Here is a 23,269-nt window from a genome sequence, read left to right as displayed (position 1 = left end):
AATTAAATTATACTGTAAGAAACTTTAAATATAATCGCGCAACTACTTTTGTCATGAAATGGTTGTTAAATTGTATTGGTAGGAAGTAATCCGTTAATCTTCCATTTAGAATAGGAAGATAAATATAAATAAAAATTATTTCCGAAACTGGTATCCTCCGCATGTTTTGTTCGCCGGAAGCAGCGGTTCTCGATCCTTAAACCAGTTAATTCAAAACAAATTATTTCAATTTCTTAATTTTTTTTTTGAAATAATGTTAAAAAGGAAATACTTTTTAATCATTTATGATAACATTATGTGCCCGTTCTCATACGATCTTCATCTACATTTCGAACTTGTTTGTGTGAATAACATTAAACACCAATAAGGCTCCATTACTCCGGACATATTTTTTGGGTGAAATATTTGGTGAAATATTTGCCACGATCGCAAATCTCACATCAAACGAATATCGACTAACAAGCTGCGCATGAGCATCTTTCGATGGGTAGGCCTGGATTAAACTTTACACGGTAGACATGAGAATATAATCAATGCTAACTTCTTAATTCCCTTCTTGCATTGATTTTTTTTGTTTCGGGGTTTGGACCATCTTGATCTGCAGACATATTTTTATACCCAAACCACCAGCGAAACATGTAAACCACATTTCGAACTCGTATCTACTTGCTCGGCAATATACTGTGGGCGGTACTTGTCTGGACAGGATAATAAATTCCTTAACCAGAAAAATCGTGGATTTCGTGGTAGCTAATCATTGATCAAGACAGCTCAGTGAATAGGAACCGAGAAATCGTTCAAAAAAATGTAATTGTTAATTTTAAAGGATCGTAAAGTAACGCGTGTGTGCTAAAGGATATTAGACAACCAATAAAAAGAGGTAATAGATAGTACACCTGTGTTTGCGCACACACTTGTGCACTATAATATGTCATGTGCAGTTGGCTAATCTCTCTTGAGATTGGCCGTGGTTGACGAAATCGGTCTTGATTATTCCAACAGCACTCATATTTCTCATACTCTAGGGTAGCTCGAAGAAATGTCTTATAGGGATAAACTTTCTTTAATTTGTATATGTTAAATATTAACTTAGGAACACGATTGGGACATAAATAATAAAACCAAATCATCTTAATAGAAGATATTTGTCACAAATCTTAAAGCAACCTTTCTTTTGTTTCAGAAACCTAAACAATGCAACGACAGTTATAGCAACAGTTCACAAAAAAATGGGTCCACCTATCAACACCTGGCCTTACAGCCTCCCCCCACTGGAGAGGGGAAAAGTGACGTGTTACAGTAAAAAGTGTCTAGTAGTTAATATTGTTGACAATTTACGCACAGTAGGAATTAATTTTACATTCGCCCTATTATTGTTACAAGTGTTTTCGAGTTTGAGTTCAGTGACCGCTGGCCCGGTTATATTGAATCTGGACTATTTGCAAGGTAATGTATATATTTTTTAATCTGTGTCATGTCAACTGTTACCCGTTTATATTTAATTTAACATTTATTAATAAACTTCTTATAAAATATCGTAGATTATTTATATTATTACGTTAATTATAACGGTTGATAAGTGTTATTGGTTTAAACGAATACAAAGTATGTATTTCATAAAAAATAAGAAAATGGAGTATCGATAAACAAACCCTAGATTTAAATATTTCATGCGAGCTGCTATAGTTTTGTTATAATTACATAAGTGACATTCAAAACAATTTATTACACGAACTCATACTGGATACCATAAGTTTTTTTTCGACTATAGAAAATCTTACAGAAGAGCTCTATTAGGGTAGGCTTCACGTTTGGCTGGACTTTCTGCAAGCCTATCTTGGTAGGTGTAATCTAATTATTACATATTTAACCGCCAAACAGCATTACTTAGTATTATTGTGTTACGGTTTGAAGGATGAGCCAGTGTAACTACAGGCACAAGGGACATTACATCTTAGTTCTTAGTTAGTTGGTAGCGCATTGACGATATAAGGAATAGTTATTATTTCTGCCAGCGCCATTGCTCATATGCCATGGTGACCACTTATCATCATTTTGCCCATCAGCCGGTCCGCCTTCCTATTATATAAAAAAAGGCAGGATATTGGAAAAGATGTGCATAGAGAAAACTGCGTAGAAAGTCTTTATTTGATTATTTTTAAATAGACGGTTTTTTAGTCAATCCTTACAAGGAAAATTTAATTTAAAAAAAAAACATGTGTTACACAATGGACGCATGTTTTTGTATCCGTCTGTTCTTTTAAGGAAAATATACGTATTTTTTTATGTCGGTCAAAATGATTCATTCACCTGAAATAAAAAAATACATTAATGTATTAAATTTTTGTTTTATTAATGTTGAACCGAACTTTCGTCTTAACTAAACGGCCAGATTGACAGTACTAGGCATTTTATAACAAAGATATAAACTACGACACTAAGTGAAATTGTTATTGGGTTGGTTGTGGTATTGGGAACTATTTTAAAAATAGTGATTTTTATGATTTAATTTGTTTAATATTGTTTTAATTATTATGTATCTAGATAAAAAATACATGTTCAATTATATACGTAATAAGTAAAACCTCTTTAATAGAGTCCAACAAAACATTTTACTAAGAAAGCACACGTCAAAATATTTTCAAATTTTTACACTTTTACTTGAAATTAAACATATAATAGACGAATTCGTTCCACGAAATTGGACGGCGTTGTCCGTGGTGTTGTCGCCATTTTGAAATTCACTTACACTTTTTCACTGATAATTATGAATCGAGAATTTATTCTTTATGAAACAAAAATTACACTAAAAAACTATACTTAATAATTATCTTGATTGTTTTAATGTTAATCATAATAAATAAATAATTATCATTTACGATTGAAGATGTATTTAATTATAAAAACTCTTGTCTATGGATAGAATTAGGCATGTCATTCGATTGACGTGTTAGATAAGTTTGATTAAAGATACAAAGTTCATGTGATGCTGATTTTATTTTCATTAAGATGTATTCTTTAGTTTTAGTTTAGTTTAGTTATTTAGTTATAAATATTCACATCTTTATCTTCATTTATATCATAAATATTGTAGATTGGTATTGGAACGTACTTATCTCAGGAACTTCTTCAAACTCATAAATATTTTTCTTTGGGACGTTTATTGTAGAATAATATAGAAAAAACGAAATGTCAGCAGAGAATTCAAAAATCTGGCTTGGTTATAGACAGATATAGTACAGTACAGTACAGTAACAGCCTGTAAATGTCCCACTGCTGGGCTAAGGCCTCCTCTCCCTTTTTTGAGGAGAAGGTTTGGAGCTTATTCCACCACGCTGCTCCAGTGCGGGTTGGTAGAATACACATGTGGCAGAATTTCGATGAAATTAGACACATGCAGGTTTCCTCACGATGTTTTCCTTCACCGAAAAGCACGAGATGAATTATAAACAGAAATTAAGCACATGTAAATTCAGAGGTGCTCGCCCGGGTTTGAACCCACGTTCATCGGTTAAGATTCACGCGTTCTTACCACTGGGCCATCTCGACTTCATTATAGACAGATATGGTACAGTAAGTAAATTTAACCGCAATGGAAAGAAACAGTACTGCACAGCTAGTATTTGAATAATATTAAACGCTTTGCCGAAATGTGCATTTGTAGGCAGATAAAACATGATATTAAAAAAAAAACATTATTATAATATCTACATACTTTTATTTATTTATAAATATTATAGTACACAACCACAATACATAACTATAGCACAGGATATACGGCAGATTAAAAGCGTACAAAGGCGGCATTTACACGCTATGAAATAATAGGTAGGAATTCTATAAGAAAAAAACGCGAAACTCACCGCAGAAAACGGTCGTGACATATCAGAATGAAATGGCATTGACTATAATGACATTTCAAGAATACAGGTATCAAAATTGTATATCACCATAATTCATTTGTCAACATATCACGGGTGACTAATAAAGTTCTTACAGAATAGAACTGCTGGTCTATTCGCTAGGTCATTACTGCTCATCATTGCCATTTAAGAAATGACCTGAATTTCTTCATTTCTAAGTCTTCTTAATTTAAAATGATTAATGTTTTATTATACAAGCAGGATGGTATGTCATTTAATAGCAATTTATCTGTCTTCGAACGTGTTTTCCAAACTTTCACTTCCTTTCGCATCTGTGTCGAATGTGTCACATTAGAGGATCTTAAGACTAGCTGCTATACTCGTTTTTGTCCACCTTATTTATACGATACGATAAATGTATAATAATTATTTTATAGCTGCCCATAAAAATTCGTTTAACAGTCAATATGGAATGGGGTCAAATGAAATGTTTTTTTTTTATATTTACGAATCTAAGGTGTATAATATTGATTTTTATAGAAAACAACAACAATAGAAAATATTGTTTTTTATTGTTAATGTTTTTAAAAGTAATGAAACGATTTTAATTACATATCGTGTGTGTATATGAAACGTGCAATGTGTTTTCACTAAAATATTTAACGAATTTTTAAAAATTAAACAACATTTCAGTTAACAAGAACCTGTTTTCACCAAGATTACTTACTTAAACTTTTTTTATACCATTTCTCCCGTCGTCACGTCATATCGTCAAGGACAGTTTTTTAAACATCATTTTTATTTATACTTACGATACTTGTTCGTTAGTGGTACTCTCCCAGAAATACGGAAATCCGGTAGAAAATTTATATAGTTGTTTTTACGGTTGTCGTAAAAACAACTATATAAATTTTCTACCGGATTATCGATGCTTGAACGCATAGGTACTTGGTGTTAGAGGTTTGGCAAGCTCATCTGGGTAGGTATCACCCACTACCGCAAAACAGCAATACTTAGTATTGTTAAACCCGAAGGTTTGAAGGGTGAGTGAACTAGTGACAGCCACGAAGGATATAACGTAATAGTTCCATATGATACTGGCTCATTGGCGAAGTAAATAGCACCAATGTGGGAAGTGGTGACCGCTTAATTATTACCCTCAGGTAATTGCACGTTGCAGGTATTTGCTCGTACGCCAACATATTCTACAACAAAAAATAGAATACAAGCAAAGAGAAACATTTATTTTTAAAATATTTGATTTGAATAAACATTTATTTATATAATATGTGTGGTAACACGCACACGAATACACATTTTTTTTTATAGAATAGGAAGGTGGACGAACATATGGGCCACCTGATGGTAAGTAGTCACCAACGCCCATAGACATTGGTATTGTAAGAAATGTTAACCATCGCTTACATCACCAATGCGCCACCAACCTTGGGAACGAAGATGTTATGTCCCTTGTGCCTGTAATTACACTGGCTCACTCACCCTTCAAACCGGAACACAACAATACCAAGTACTGCTGTTTTGCGGTAGAATATCTGATGAGTGGGTGGTACCTACCCAGACGAGCTTGCACAAAGCTCTACCACCAGAAATACACAATACATCACATTACACACAAATGTATTGTATAATTAAAATAAATAAGAATTCGGATTGTTAAAGGACATTGACACATCATTCAAATGCTATATTTTTTTTATTCCGCTTACGCACAATAAAAGGTAATGCGTTTATTACAAAGCTGTACCTGCAGTTGTTAGGTCCAGACATATTTTTTACATTCCATGAGGAAGCTTTTATTCGGCAATAAAAGGTATTATATATTATAATAATAATGTCCTCCAGACCGATTTCGGCCACGGCGGCCAATCTCAAGAGAGATTAGCCAACTACGCAGGAGATATTATAGTGCACAAGTGTGTGCGCAAACACAGGTGCACTCTCTATTCCCTAACTCTCATAATCCGATGGGACGGATCCGACACGATCGGAAAGAGTTCAGGCGCAGGACCAACGGCTTTACATGCTTTCCGAGGCACGGGAGTGTACACACTTCCAACTTCCAGACTCCGGGCTGCTACTGAGAATTTTCTGACAGAAAAACTCAATAACTTTTTTTATTGGCCCGACCTGGGAATTGAACCCAGGACCTCTGGATCTGCGGTCTTGCATCAAGCCACTAAAGCAACGAGGCAGTCATTCTGAGGATTCTATATTATAATCTAGGGCAAAGGCAATTTGTCTAGATTCATATGTTAGAATATAACATCGCTGTAGACGAGGAAAAATAATTGAAAGGTCTATCTTTTGACATATATTGAATATCAATATTTTTTTAATATTAATGAGTGAGTCATTTGAAATCAAATGTATGCCAATGGCCTGCGCTGACGCAGAACGTATTTTGCGTTAAAGAAAACAATCACCTTCCCAATCACAATTTAATGAATCAATAAATAGATAAATATGCTATGAAAGCTGAGGTTTTATTAAGTATTGTGTAGCTGTAGCATAGAAGTTTACTATCTAATATGTCTCGGAAAGCACGTAAAACCATTTTTCCTGCGATCATTCCCTGGTCAAGTGAGAGCGAGGAAAAAAATAGTGCACATATAAATATCTCGTGCGCTTTTCCTTCAGATTAGCTACCAAATATTATACCCAGAGATTTCTTAAAGTAATTATTTAAATGCAAACAAATAGATATTATTACTTATTACTAACAAGTTTGCATAATATAAATATAAAAAACTGCCCGTACAAGTGTCATCTCTTCATTTAGATTTGGATTTCTAATTAAATAGCTAATCTATTTAATTCTAATTAAATAACATGAAAACTCGACTGTGATTTCCCGAAACCGAACACACTTTGATTACTCATTTTTATACACTGAATTTAGGAAGTAGGCATATATGTTTGACTATTCGATTAATACGTTAACGAACATTATAACACGGTCAATCTTTAATATTATTTTGTTTGTAAAATCGTTGTCACACACTTAGTACAAGTTAGTATGTTAGAAGTTTATGATCAGACTCACCGTGAGACGGGTTTGTAACGGTACTTACTGCATTAGTGCTTAAGACTTGATACAGAGACAAAACAAGTTTTAGGGAATTTCCATAATAATATTTATATCGGGAATTTATTTAAACGTAGCATTTTGCCTTTATAAAATTGAAATAAAACAAGGAACGATAACAAACAAAACCAATGTCAGGGTGGCTTACAACGCGTTGATGTCTTTTATACACATTAGCATTTTGATGTAAGCAAAATATGAAATTTCATTCTTTATTTATTACCTAATGGATGATGCTTTGATAAAAAATATGTATTGATACTATTAAATCAAGCTTTATCCGTGAATACGTGTGAAGCTTATAATGAATATAAGTATTTATATACTTTATACTAGCTAGCTGATTCAATCATTAAATCCAGATGCTTAATATTTTAATGAATATTAAAATATATTGGTCAAAATTAGCTGTCAATTATTAAAAATACATATGTATATGTCCAAACAAATCATATATCATAGATAAATTCGTAAGAATTACATATATGATAGCTGACCCCTCACAAGATTTTTTTTGCTCTTACTATACATTGGTAACAAAAAATTAGTGTTAGTAATAAATACTATTTCTGATCTTTCCTATCTGCCACTATGTGTTAGACTGTTAACTATTGAGGCTGAGGAACGATATAATTAATTGTTAATTAAATTCGTTCACGTCGTTAGAAATCCATTTATTTTGTGATATCAAATTAAACGGTGGTAGTGCCTCGTATAAGACTTAAACCAGGCACTTATCAGTCATGTTTGAAAGGTTAGACAGCCAGTTGAACAGTTAAAGGAAAACGAATAATAACATCATAGTTAGCATTTTTTGTGAGATTTGATAGTGTAACGAATGATTTCTAACAGTACCAACATTGTGGACGGAGGTTATCATTTAGCATGATGTGCAATAATTCACTTGCAAGCAGGCGGTTAAAGATAGATAGAGCTTATAGGAAATTTAAGGAACAGCTTCACTCAATATCTGTGTTTATTTAGTTTATTTTTAATTATTTTATTAGTCTATAAATAAAAGTAGTAATTATTTAAAACAACTTTAACTATACTTTTTCGGTAATTTTAGAAAAACTATATACATTTTTTCTTGTACGGACGAAATGGTCTAATATATTTTAGATCAGCATATAAAATATATTAAAAAAAAAAACATTTGAGTATTTTGTACACGTCCACATGTACATAAGACTTAGGTATTTAATATTAAAGCTAAAGAAAATCTGATGTAATCTTTTATATCTAAATAATATATTACTCGCATATTATTTAAAGAATATTTTTATTAATCGGCAACATCTAACGCCATCTCTGTGACGGATCGGTTAACTTATCGTAACTTATAGTGTGTATAAAAAGATGTCGCTACTGTCTTGTATGATTTACATCATAAGTTAGATTTCATGTGATCTATTAAAATATAATTTTAAAAACAAGCTTTTATTTAATCCTTTTATAAAAACGAATATAATTCCGTATCTTAGATTATATGGTCCCAAACAACCACAACATTATGTAAATATCATTACAATCGGTTGTGTAGAACATGTTTAAGATTCAGTTACAGGATCCCCATATATACACCCACTAACAGGTGAAGTTAAATAAAAGCTTGTAAAAAATATAAATACTTGAACACAGTAATGATTAAATTAAATTCAATTTTATTAACATATTTTTAATTTCGTTTTACATTTAGTTGCAATGCGAATAATTATGCAATGTTTTAATAATTTACTACAAATAAAAGTTAATAAAAATATTATCTATATCTGTCTACATAAAAGATCAATCCCTTACCTCTGTTTGTCAATCTTCCTTTTGTTTGGTATCTATTAATACTACTCAATTAATTTAAAAACCCAAATAATTATAAACTTTGTATTAATTCGGAAATTCAGATAAAACATGCATAAAATTCCTACACACATTATAGCTACATATAAGTACATATATTGTTTTCTTGTTACAGGTCCAGTACCATTAGCTAGAAATATAAGACACTTGCCCTGCATATCAAGAAGTACAAGCCAAGAGGGTCTTTGTATGTTTGCCATAGACTGCTTGAAAGCAAACGGAACACATCTAGGGACATGCATAGACAGGTTCTACTTTGGTTCATGTTGCCAAATACAAGACAAAACAACTTTACCACAAATAATTGGTAACAATATAGATGATAATTCAATAGATAATGCTAATTTCGTTCATCCACTCATAGACGATAAGATTCAAAATCATATTTTCTTAAACAAAGACAAAAATAAGCCCTCAGTAATTAATAATGTCACAAAGAAACCAGCAGTCGAATCTAATGAGCAGACTGATAAACCAGCTACTCTTCAAGATAGGACTGAACCGGAGGAACCGGAAACTAAATCAGATGAACTTACAACGCAATACAATAAAATTACAAACGACAATGTCAAAACAACAAACGCGATGGATACAACAACCAAAGGACAACCTACAACACAATCCATTAAAACAACGTCTCAAATCATGGAAACCACTGATATACCTGCGAAATTGTCAACTTTCCAAACGGTTTCTGGTGATGTAAATAACGCAGTCACTAATAAGTCAGAAACATTGAAACCAAATAAAACTGAAACCACAGAGACGATAAAGCCCACAACTGAACGAGTAACAACAGAAAAACCGATAAGGCCTACTAGAAAGCCAGCTAAACCGATCGTAACATATAAACCTAGACCATACAGACCGACAAACTTCACAAAACCACCTCACATTAGTATCAAACCAAGACCTACAAAACCTATTAACCCATATAATTCAACTAGAAAACCACCATACAGAAACCCGCCTAAAAGACCATCAACTAAAAAGCCTTTGCCATCACCGCCTAGACTAAATATTACTATTATACCACAGTCGACAAGTACACGACCAGTTTTCACAAGACCATCATTGTCAACAATTACTTATATCAATACAACCATATCACAGGCTGAAGAAATACCTGTTACTACAACTACATCGACAACGGAAACTAATTTACCACCAAGTCCAACGACAACAACTTCAACAACAACAACAACGACGACGACAACAACAGCTGCTCCAACAACAACGACCACGGCTGTTACAACAACAACGACCACGGCTGCACCAACAACAACGACCACAGCTGCACCACCAACAACAACAACAGCTGCACCAACGACAACAGAACGAGTCGTAGAGACTACTGAAAATATTGTCACAGAAACTGTCTTATCATCTTTACCGACTGAAGCAATAACTGATAAATTAACCGAGAAATATACAACCACAGTGACATCCGAATCTCAATCGGAAACAATATCAACTGAACCGGTAAGAGAAGTTTATACTGAAAAAGATATCCAAGCGCCTTTCACAGAAAAGGTAACTTTGCAAGAAGAATATACAGAAAAAGAAACTGTCAAGCCGGTAACTGAAGCCGACGTACCTTTGACTGCAAAACCTACAACCACATCTACTGAATATCCACCTTTGGTTACTTGGTCTAATGGAATCTATCCCAAACCTGCTGAAACTTCAACACAAGCACCAGACGGTGAGTTACTTATTACTCACTTTATGATGAAAGTTACATAATTTAAAGAAGCGTCGTTATTGTTTACTATAGAATTATATTAATATATTTACATTATAAATGGCTTAATTATGTGAGAATTTTGAGTAATCTATTCTAGAGAGTGGAATTATTCATGTACATTACGTAGGTAATCATTTTAAGCAACACTTACTTTTACACTTAATATAAATGGAAATTATATATTAGTATTCAGAAGTGAAATAGACTGAAAAAAAAACAATAATTTATTAATCTAAAAACAATTTACAAAATAACCAAAACTAACTAATTTCGATTTATCTTAACATAAATGAAGCACCAAAATTAACCAAATTGAAGAAAATAACTTTCTGTTGATATTAATAATCCAATTAAAACAAAACAAACACTCGTACCAATAACGACCATACTGTCCGAGCACTTAAAAAGTAGAATTAATGGCGCCTCAATTCAAATTAGCGCGCTCTTTGTATCAATTGTAATTTGTCAGTTATATGACAAAGGAATCTCAACCGTATTATATATGTTAAATTCAATGAATAAGTATTTTAATTTGTTTAAAAAATATATGTTTGGTAAATTCTATGTCAAACCCTGAAATCAAAGTGGACTAGATTTTCATTTATTTTTTAAGAGACAGATTATTAAAATTTCAAGTAGTCCAATAACAGTAAGGATCTGTCACCTTTTGATCCAAATACAGTAAGCTTCCCTAATGGCTTCAGAATTACGCCTCTATTTCATGAATATAGTTACCAAGCTATATTTTTATTTATTTATCCTTTATTCGGGAAACAAACAGTATAAAATTACAAAATGAGTTGTCTAATAAACAATTATTAGACAACTCTTAGCCAATCAAGTTTCCACTAATAAATATAAATATATTTATCTTATGGACTAAATAAATTAAATGAAATCAATCTAAACACGAGGATATAACTTTACACATAACGATTAATTACCTATCCTAACTAATAACCACGTTTCATATTTGCCTTCCATTGTTCTTGTAACAAACAAAAAAAAAAACAATTGGTCTGTCTGTGAATCGAGGAAAAGATTTATGATAACGTTTCAAAAATATCGTTATAAATGGAATAATATTATAATCGTCGAAATATAAGAACTGTGTACAAATAATCTTATTTGACTGTATTTAAAATTTAATATTTTAAAATAAGAATTTTTTAATGGAACGATTATTTTAGTTAAACTAGTTTTTGTTATAACTTTAAAACAGATATAAACACGGTCTCATACAATTCAATGAGATTTTGTATGCAAAATATTCGAAGTTAATCTCAGTAAAAAAAAAAAACAATTTGACAACATTAAAATTCACCGCATTGTACAACCAGACCTCGGGTCAAAAACCTTCTAATTATTTCCAGAATATACCAGAAATCTAAAAAAAACCTTGACTTCAAGTGCGTTCTTTTATATCCTTATATGAAATCATGGGCGTATTGCATTTTTTGCTTGTAATAAAAACCCATAAACCTAATTTCAACGTTACACCTCACAGATCACATTCAGAGATCTCACTAGTATTATCAAATTTTCAGATAGATTTTTAGAATTCCATATTATTGGGTTCAAACGATCAATTTAGTGCAATATTTTCTTTTCTTTTTCAGGCTTTTCGATTGTCAGAATATAATATCATATATTTCTCGTTAATTTAAGTTCAAGAAGCACAAGCTTAGTAGTTTTAATTTCGACATTATTCATATTTTTATTATTTTTACCCATTTGAATATGGAATTCCAATTTTTACCTCGTGATCTTTACGACGAGATAACAGATTATTTCACCAATGTCACGTAGTAAGACGACACGAAGATTGATGTTCTAAGCTACACACAATCTCAATTGAATAAATAAAACACTGGCACTTAAATTTGTTATTATCGTGAATTTGAAAAAAAGAAATACAAATTTGGATTAAAATTGTTGCCGTACATCGGGTTATAATTTAAATTTGGAAAAGTATAGCTTCACGCTGAACAAGCGAAATAAGAATAACCAACGTTTATAAATAAAGCCTTAAGTAATACTCAATAACCGTGTTATCGTAATCGCTGTATGCCTTATTTCTTGTAATTACATTGACTCATACAGTTTCCTTATCCTTTAACAAACATTGGGTTGCTAAAGTTCCAACTCATCGCCTCAAGAGAGGTGGCCTTTGGTCTGTGGGACATTAACAGTCTGTTACTTTATAGACGTTTCATGTCGGAATACAACGGTACAAATAGCAATAGAAATCAATTCTATAAAAAAACCACTACTTTTCGTTAGAGCGTAAATACCTCTTCTATCTAACTTATATATTATAAATGTGAATTTTTGTTGCTTAGTCACGCTCGAAAGTCGATACGACTTATATCTGATACAAAGTCAATTATGTCGTGGAAGAATTTTGGTCCAGCAAAATGTTTGGATGCGGCGACAGTAGAAGGAGGACGTATATGAGACTCCATAGCGAGTGCCAAAAATTACATGATGTTTAGAGTTGGTTTAATACTATTATATATATTTAGTTAGTTTTTCATACACTAAAAAGACATATTATTTATAGCTACTGCTGGAAATTCAGTAATCTACATAATAATTAACGTGAAATGTCAATTTTATTAATAACTACACTAATATTTAGTATTATTTAGCTAACACCCACACCATGTTTACCATTTTAAATAATTATCTGTCGTATTTTTATCTAGGTAATTACTCACGCAGCTGTTTCGAATTCTTTAACTGGTAACTTTGACTCATGGTCATTAACAATTATTAAGTTCGAACGTGCAAATTTTTGTCGTCATTTTTTTAAATATTTTACTGCATTGCTGTTTTTCTTGACCGTGTCTTTATTAACTTGTATTTCGCATAGAAAAAATAATAATTTAAAACAATATACTTAACAGTATTTAAAGCTTTGTTTTTTTAAGGTTTTATTTAAATTTATCATATTACGTATGTACGTGGGTCAAATATTGCAAATAAGATTGAGTCTAAATTTTGCAAACGAAACTTTTAACGCCAATATACAAGCTGATCACGTATGTAGGTCGAACACGAACAGTCGGGTCACCATCATTGTATTGTCCAAGTGAAATTGCAAGCCTCACTTTCTTCATTGATAGTAATAGTTTTTTAAATGACGCGTGATAAAATTTTATTAAAATTGTTACCGACTATTATTTATATTGAGAACTAAACAAATTTCTAGAGAAGACGCCTTTTATAGTCTACTACTTCTGGTTTCCGCTCGCGTAAGGTGGGTTTTAGGTACCCCTGACAAGGAATATGCAAAATTTCATGACGATTAATTGAGTAGTTACGACATGCAATTGTAACAAACAAACAAATAAATTCAATTTCACATTTATAATATTAGTAAGGATGACAAATTGCGGTCATTTGTGATCTCGTTAACGAAGTCTAAATAAAAGAAAACAACTTAGCAACTATTCAATAAACTGAATCGGAAACGAGACAACGGTAAACTTCCAAAGGTCACGACCAACGTGACTAGGATGTTCCACGTTGCTGTAAGTGGAACGACACGCACTGGCCAGTAATCGTTTTTACTCGTTCAATGGAATCTTCTAATGATAGGAAGAGAAAATAGGAAATGAGCTACTTGATTGTAGAGTCAATTTAACTTAAGATTTTGTCATTATAAGTAATAACATTAATGTTTTCTGGATTCATACTGCCACAGCAATGCTCACATTAAGACAAATGTTTTAAAATGCTTAAAAACTTATTAAATTTGGTAAATAAAAGATTACTAATAATACTATAAATGACGAGCCGGTTGGCGTGGTTCGTAGATACTTGCCTTTCACGCTGAAGGTTGTGGGTTCGATTCCCACCCGGGACAGACATTTGTGTGCATGAACATGTCTGTATGTCCTGATTCTGGGTGTATTATCTATATAAGTATGTATTTCCAAAAAAAAAGGTATATGTAGTATATCAGTTGTCTGGTTTCCATAGCACAAGCTTTGTATAAGCTTAATTTGGGATAAGATAGCCGTGTGTGAAAAATGTCCCACGATATTACTAATAAAGATTAATAATAAATATCTCGATCGTATGATTTCTGGCAGAGTAACATAGCCACCCCATAACAAAAGATAAACGTCGTAAGAACTGACACAAAATTTTTTTGAGTACAACGCGTTAACAACATTTACCTAAAAATAAGCGAAACAACTAAAATAAAATGAACTGCATCAATACAAAATAATTGTGATGAGGAAGCAAATGATTAAGGTGACATAATTATAATATTTAAAATAGAAAAATACACAATTTTTACTAATATTTTCAGATGTATGGTCACCCATAACACCACCTGAAGGATGGGTGCTTATTTCAAGTATGTCTCCAAAACCTGAAACAACTACGGTTTCACAAACTACAACAACAACAACAACAGCTGCTCCAACTTCATCAGAAGAACCAATAACAGTCACTGAGCCACCTTTACCGCCTATTAGTGTCATAACAACACAAAAATTAGAAACTCCGATCACAACAACAGAATCGGTGGTTTCGTCACCTTCATCAATAAGTTCAGCAAGTTCAGCAACAACACAAGCTTCTATTTTAGAGTTCACGGTTAACGTGACACTATCACCAACAATGCCAACTTCAACGTCAAGCATTGGTTTATTAAATGTAACTTTGGGTTCAATATCAGATAATGCAACTTCAGCATCTGGTAATCAGACTGAAACAACGCAATCTATCGGGTCTACTGATACAGGTATGTTGAATTATCTATACATAGTAAATTATTATTGTTGGACATAAACAAAGTAAAAAAAAAAACAAAAGCATGTAAATGGTAAATGTCAAGTGGCTTCCTCTCCCCTTGAAGAGAATGTTTGGAGCTTTTTTTAAACGCTTCTCCAATGAGGTGGTAGATAGACATGTGGCAGAATTTTTTCAAGATGTTTTGCTTCACCGCTAAGCACGAAGTGTATTTTACACAAATTAAACACTTGAAACCCAGTGGTGCTAAGGGTGATAGAGCTTTGTGCAAGCTCGTCTGGGTACCACCCACTCATCACTCTACCGCCAAACAGCAATAATTAGTATTGTTGTGTTGCGGTTTGAAGGGTGAATGAACCAGTGTAACTTCAGGCACATAAAACATAACATCTTAGTCCCCAAGGTTGGTGGTGCACTGGTATATCCATGATATATCCATACCCTACATCGCCATGTAGGGTATGGATATATCTTACAGTGCCAATGTCTATGTCGATGGTTAACACTTACCATCAAGCGGCCCATTTGCTTGACGCCTAGTCCTCAAAAACTGAATTAACCATACACATTTTGTAAACAAGAACATTTTCATTTGGCGAGTGACAGTATTTTTTCGATGAGTGTTTTTTTTTAATAATAAACTTCTCTTCACAGACGTTACTACAGATGAGGCTGTCACAACTGAACAGATCACTACAACCACAGAATCATACAACATGTCTAATTATAAAGACGGTAAGTTATTTGAGATAAATAGGTAAAATACACAGAAATAATCATTAATAGATTAATAGAATCATTAACGGCCTTTCTTATAAAAGTTGATGAAGTGTAATGTTCACCCTTTAACTGTAGACGTAAAGTCAGTATTGCAAATTAAATAATATGTATTATATTATATATATTATATTATATTATATTATATTATATTATACATATATATCAACTATACACACACATCGTCTTCACTTCGCGCCAATTCCAATAGCTGTTCGATTTTCCCGCGCTTCGTGATATGTCACCCGAGATGACAGATAGAAAGATACACAGATAATATATAGTCATATTATAAAATACTAATTAATATATTATTGTAGATGTATGTATACTACAGACTAGCAATGAGCGTCACAACTTCTCCACGAATAAAATAATTTCATTAAAGTGAATTTGAAGAAAAGGGTAATTTACTAAAATGTATGTATTGTAATGCAAAACGTATCTTCATTATCGTTTACAACAGTAAAAAAATCATGGTCATATAGAACTTTTTTAAAGTTTTTACAGTACTTGGTATTGTTGTGTTCCGGTTTCAAGGGTGAGTGAGTCAGTGTAATTACAGGCACAATGGACATAAAATCTTAAGTCCCAAGGTTGGTGGCGCATTGGCTATGTAAGCGATGGTTGACATTTCTTACAATGCCAATGTCTATGGGCGTTGGTGAACACTTACCATCAGGTGGCCCATATGGATAGCGGACGAGCGTCCGCCTTCTATAAATAAAAGTCTTAACGAGGAGCGCCACGGGATCGCTTGCGCATGCTACCGTGACGCTCTGACGGCCGGCTCGCCTAAGTGGGCCTCCATTCTCTAGTACCAAAAAATCCTTCCTGGGACCAGTTCGTTTCTGCAATAAAATTTCATAGATATTGCTAAATATGACAATTAATAAATTAAAATCTTGGGGTGGTATAAATCATAATTGCTAATCTTTTATTTTAATTTTTATCAGTAAGTCCAGTTCAAAGTTACAATAATATCGTATGTAAGCTACATAAGTATACAATTTTAGTATAAAATTTTCACTACCTTCTCGAATCTTTATATTTTTTATTTTATACTCGTAATGGGTTATTAAGACGAAAATTGGATAATATTTACTGTTTGTAAATTTAGGACGGCATCTAAGTATTTTTTGTATAACCCTTTCGTTTTATTTTTTGGCGCTTATCATCTCTTGATCCATATCACCCATATATAAAACATGCTTAAAATATATATTTGTATTTTGTATCTTTTAAGAACTGATTATCAGTCACTGTTGAGCGAAAAGAGACTACAGTTAAAAAATGATAGCGCTTTGTATCAAATATGAACTGTAACGTAGTTTTCAAAATAATTTGTAAAATATGTACAAAGCAAAAACAAAATTAAATACAATACAATTTGTGAATAGAAAAACCATATGATAAATGGGATCTCGCGCCGAGGAATGCGAGTAAGGGACGCGCGGCGCGGGTGAAATCTGAAATTTTGCTGGCTTTAGGTGCGCTCTTATATGTTAGTGATAACTATTAAGTTTGTTATCAATTCCTCTCGTTACAATATACATCCTATCCTGAACTAGTGGTAGTGGTAGCTTTACATTTACCACTCTCAAATTCAAAAGTGGAGCGTATTTAAATAAAGCATAATACAATTTTATTTATACTCACGAGCTGCTAGATATAATTATAACTGATATTTGCAAAATTTATAGTATTATTACTCAGAGTAATCTTCTAATAAAAAGAGATTCATTCTTTGTCATAAGATTATTATATACAACAGACATAATCCAGTAATTGCATATTCTTGCAATCATATAATTACTAAGTAACAATTCACTTAAGTACAATTATCCTCGTTATTACAATTAATAAGTTGCTTCCTCGTACTGGCAATGACAAAAATATTTTTTGTATTTTTTTTTAATTGGTCTTTTTTTAAACATTGCGCGAAAAACTTTATTATTAGAACCGTATAATACCGCACCGTTAAGAATTAATCGATATTATATTTGGTCGAAATGTTACTTTTATATAAATGTTTATTTTATATAACCAAAATCCAGATCAGAATATATATATATGTTAATGTTTTTAATATATAAATTCTTAATAATCTAATATGAACCGACAGGACTCGATAGAAACGCAAACCGCTCGAATTGTAAACACTGTTTTTTTATATTATTTCCTTAACCACTTATCGCTAGATATGATGGTATTCTTTGAACATACATGGCAAGTACTTCAAAAATTTACAAGTTCTTGCCCCCGAATTGAATCCATCACTATTAAATAAAACTTTTATATACATAGCGTAGTGTATCATTTTTATACGATTTACGTAAATTATCACGGCTATCATCAACTACTCACGTTTCTTAAAAAAAAAAACTTAAATTCGAACCATTTTTTGTTTTAATTTAAAAGTAAAAAAATGCATTGCTCTTAAACCGTTTCAACATTTATAAAATAAATTGAAACATTCTCATGTTGACAACATGTTAATGGCGTGTAAGAACTCCATAAAACCCTTTCATGTCGCTTTTATAAACGAAAACCAATAAATTAAACATGTCTGCCATTGACATTCCCTCGCAAAACACCAGGTCAAAGAACTACCTAGCCCCTGACAGTATTATGTATAACTGCAGCCTCCCGACCGTATAAACAACGATAAAAAACCTTCCATTCGTACAACAAACAAAGGCTCAGACGCACGATACTATCAAGCGGCAGAGGCGCAAGGACGCGTTTAAAAACTTTGTTAAAATTCGAATTTATTTTTCTTTATTATCTCCTTACAAGCTACTGCAAAAAAAAAACCGCAAAAACAGTTACGAAAAAGGTTTATAACGAAAGAGTTTCAAAAACAACGTCGTTTAATTAAATAAGAAATAAAAGTGATGTGATTTAGTGTCGGACTTAAATGAAAATCTAGATATAACGATATTTATATGGTGAAATTAATTTAAAAATATGTTAAATAATAAAATCATATTTTATAAAAGTGTGTCAGGATTGCATTAAAAACTCTATAATTAAGTATCTATTAAAACATAATTATTAACGTCATTATTCGGTTAATACAGAGGATTTTAGAAATAATGATTATTTTTGGCGCGGATTTGGACGATTTCCGTTAATTAATGATAATGGAGTTTGTATTGTTCTGAATTTTATGACATGCCTAACGAATAACGCATACAACATTAATCAAGAAGGTTTTATAACAATGATCATAAACTCAACATTGATGGTTCTGGCAGTGTGTGGCCGGCGGATGTGGCCGCAGGCTAGGATCGTCGGTGGAGCGAAGTCCGGGTTTGGACAGTGGCCATGGCAAATATCGCTTAGGCAGTACAGGACTTCGACGTATCTCCACAAATGTGGGGCTGCCTTACTTAATGAGAATTGGGCGATAACAGCCGCGCATTGTGTAGAAAGGTATGTATGAGTATTTTGTGAGTAATTTTCGATTCCTTTTATTAATCATATTCATAGTATTTAAATATATATATAATGTTATGACATAAAAACTACTAGGTACATAAAGAAACGACACCCCCTCTTATTGCTTCCACAAGTGACATAGGTTTACTTCAGTTTTAGCTCAGAGAATCGGAAATTTGTCTAATAGACCATAACCAAGTATTCGTTCATTAAGTCCCGTACACTTGACTTAAACCTTATTAAGCGTTCATAGTTAAGTATAAGGATCCGAAAAAAAACACTAACATTGTCAATAAGAGGGGAAAGGGAGCTTAACAGTCACCATAAATATTTAAATATGTTAACTATTAAAGTGTTTTTTGGTGTATCTTGTAAAGATATTAATTCTTATGTATCCTGAACGAGGGATGAGGAAGCTATAAAAAATAATTATAGAGGAAAATACGTGGTAAATACCGCTTCGTGTATCTCTATACGCTGACCTTTTTCAAGTTCACTTACTTATCGTGATACGAAACTTTTAAATCTTAAGTTCTTAATATTTAATTTCATAACCGATTGTTCCGAAATATCTAATGGAAAAAATGCGTTCAGGTTAATAATTGTTTTTTATCTCATCATCAAGAGATATACGTATATTGAGCGATTATTTTTGGATGTGTGATCAGATTGCGCGATATATCCTCAAAAGCTTGTAGACTATGATCTTCTGTTGCTATTTATTCTATAACCTCCAAAGAAAGAGTAACGATCAACGAACTTTAGACGTTACAACTGAGCTTGTAGACTATGATCTTCTATTCTTTAATACCCTATTCCAATCAAAGATAGAGTAAAGATCAACAAACTTTAGATGTTGGAACCTGTGGTTACCAGTGATTGTGGCTATATGTACTATTTATTTACACAAAACACTACACAAATTGATCAGAATATCGTCTTCTGTAGTATTAAATGTAATAACCAAGTTGGTATTTTCAGAGTACCACCGTCTGAACTTTTGGTACGTCTAGGAGAATATGACTTAGCAAATGAAGAAGAGCCCTACGGCTTCGCTGAAAGACGTGTTCAAATTGTTGCCAGCCATCCTCATTTCGATCCAGCCACTTTTGAATACGACTTAGCACTCCTCAGGTAACGACTCATTAGAAATCATAAAGTGTGCCTTCCGGCAATTAATTGGGATTACAAATGTATTCTGTATAATGCATACTATATGATGCATGACTTTCGTAATTGTGGGTCTAAACTTCAAAAACATAACCCGATTGAGCGAAGGACGTTACATTACGTCACAGACATAGTAAAAAAACACATTTTTTTTTAATCTTTAAAATACAAATTGTCTATGGATATTTCATTCGATTAAGGTTCTACGAGCCAGTTACATTCCAACCGAACATCCTGCCAGTTTGCGTTCCGGATGATGATGACGACTATGTCGGAAGGACGGCTTACGTTACTGGATGGGGAAGACTCTACGACGGTCAGTTACCATTGCATATAATAAATACAATACATTAAAATTACATAAATTAAAATCACAACCCAAGGTAGATTCGGCTCTTAAAACAGTGTGGTATAATAAATAAGCCTTTTTTAGTTCCAACTAGTATTAATTTTACTGGTGGTAGGGCTTTGTGCAAGCTCGTCTGGGTAGGTACCACCCACTCATCAGATATTCTACCGCAAAACAGCAATACTTGATATTGTTGTGTTCCGGTTTGAAGGGTGAGTGAGCCAGTGTAATTACAGGCACAAGGGACATAAAATCTTAGTTCCCAAGGTTGGTGGCGCATTGGCTATAAGCGATGGTTGACATTTCTTACAATGCCAATGTCTAAGGGCGTTTGGTGACCACTTACCATCAGGTGGCCCATATGCTCGTTCTTCCTATTCTATAAAAAAATAAATAAATAAATAATTATGCTATTTTTTTATTATTCATCCATATTTCTCAGAGGGTCCGCTTCCCAGCGTGCTACAAGAGGTCGAGGTGCCCGTGATCAACAATACGGCCTGTGAATCCATGTACTTAGCGGCTGGATATAACGAACATATACCGAACATATTTATATGTGCCGGTTGGAAGAAAGGCGGATCAGACAGTTGTGAAGGTGAGCTAACTAAAAAAACGGGTAAAAAGTTTGACATTTGAAGCGATCAAATGTCAAACTTTTTACCCGCCCGGTGATGCTGCCGAGGCCATTTGAACCATCAGTCCGCTGATAGTTCAGGTCAATTCGAAAAAAAAATGGATTGTGTTTCGTTTTAATTAATTTAAGTTTATTGGACTTTGGGATATATTTCTTGGGTTGGGTTGAATAAATTATTAATATAAATAATTACAAAGATTGTATTGCTCATCTTCATGTTTGAACGTCAAGCGGAGAAATCATTCTATTATTATATAGCAATACAATACCAGCATTATATTAATAATTTAAAAACTTTTTTTTTTTTTTTTGTTAAATTTCGCAATAATTTTGAGTAAATACACAGATTATTATTAATTATAATTAATCAAAATGCTTTTCCACGATGTATTTATTGTTAAAATCTTTTATAATCCGAAGAAGATATAATTTTTAATTTAGCTTAAATATTTATTTAATAATATCACTAACAATATACATAAACAATATACATAAAATATGTATATCAATACCAACCCGCATTATAGCAGCGTAAAAGGGAGAGGAGGCCTTAGCCCAGCAGTGGGACATTCAGAGGCTGTTACTATATCAATTATAAGTGTACATAACATTCATAGAATATCGCGTATACATATAAATTATATATTATATACCTGAACTGTATGTGATTGTCTCGACAAGGTCCACATGAATAATACACCGAAAATATAGTAAAAAAAACACCTTTGACACTTGACGTTTATTATTTTTTCTCTATATCAGGTGACAGCGGTGGACCGATGGTAGTACCACGACGCCGTGATGGTCGCTTCGTATTGAGCGGTATAATCTCATGGGGTATTGGATGTGCGGAACCCAACCAGCCGGGAGTCTACACGCGGATCTCCGAATTCAGGGACTGGATCAACCAGATACTGCAATTCTAGTGTTTTTTTTACATGGGACAATTTTTTACGTTGACCGTTATTTTTTTAAATAGAAGAATATTAGCAACACTTTCGTTAAATAGGTTCCCATTGAGAAGTCTTAATAAAGAAATCGCGCGCAATGATAAATAATTCTATTTGAATATCATGGTCAAAATTGTTTTGTGACGTTATTCCTTTTTTAATTTCAGCTTGTAAGTTACTAATTATGTGTAATACTGCCATAAGCCTACTAAGAAGAAAGCGATTATAATTAATAAGTTGGATTTTTTTTATAACTAAAATACGCGGGAAGCTAATCTAATCCTATAACAGTAATTTGAAGTGATAAGTTTAAGTGAGTTTTGTTATATTAGATTTTTAAAATAGTTTTTTTTTTCGAAACATCGAATTTAAAAAAAGACAACGACCAAAACAATGATAACTTCGAATTATTAAAAAAATATTGTAAAAAATATATTTATTTACTGATAGTTATTTAATAATTATAGATAATTAAATGTAGACAATAATATTAAACTGCCGAATTATCTATAGACATTTTTTTAATTAAAATGCTTTTAACATATTCCGTCCAATTTTATAATAGTTATTGTAAATATTTAATTTTACTGCATTTATTA

The 23,269-nt window shown here is 32.5% G+C and overlaps 1 protein-coding gene across 1 annotated transcript; it reads left to right on the top strand.

Moving 5' to 3' along the window:
- The first annotated feature begins 1,229 nt into the window (after nt 1-1,229).
- Nucleotides 1,230-22,934, top strand: LOC126779057 (serine protease filzig). Its single transcript, XM_050502848.1, has 10 exons — nt 1,230-1,446; nt 8,942-10,063; nt 10,148-10,531; nt 14,898-15,335; nt 15,998-16,078; nt 19,381-19,558; nt 20,546-20,698; nt 20,935-21,050; nt 21,526-21,681; nt 22,483-22,934. The coding sequence occupies exons 1-10, from the start codon at nt 1,230-1,232 to the stop codon at nt 22,644-22,646; spliced, it is 3,009 nt and encodes a 1,002-aa protein (XP_050358805.1). The 3' UTR covers nt 22,647-22,934.
- The last annotated feature ends 335 nt before the right edge of the window (nt 22,935-23,269 follow it).

This window comes from Nymphalis io, chromosome 28 (genome assembly GCF_905147045.1).
Source record: "Nymphalis io chromosome 28, ilAglIoxx1.1, whole genome shotgun sequence".
NCBI lineage: Eukaryota > Metazoa > Arthropoda > Insecta > Lepidoptera > Nymphalidae > Nymphalis > Nymphalis io.
Note: the sequence above shows the minus strand (reverse complement) of the source record. Positions and strands in the feature narration are given on the sequence as shown.

Bases quoted from the DNA above. Each gene is read 5' to 3' on its own strand.
- LOC126779057 (XM_050502848.1), top strand. From the start codon at position 1,230: ATGGGTCCACCTATCAACACCTGGCCTTACAGCCTCCCCCCACTGGAG. The intron at 20,699-20,934 runs GTAACGACTCAT...CATTCGATTAAG, and splicing joins TACGACTTAGCACTCCTCAG to GTTCTACGAGCCAGTTACAT. The intron at 21,051-21,525 runs GTCAGTTACCAT...CATATTTCTCAG, and splicing joins ATGGGGAAGACTCTACGACG to AGGGTCCGCTTCCCAGCGTG.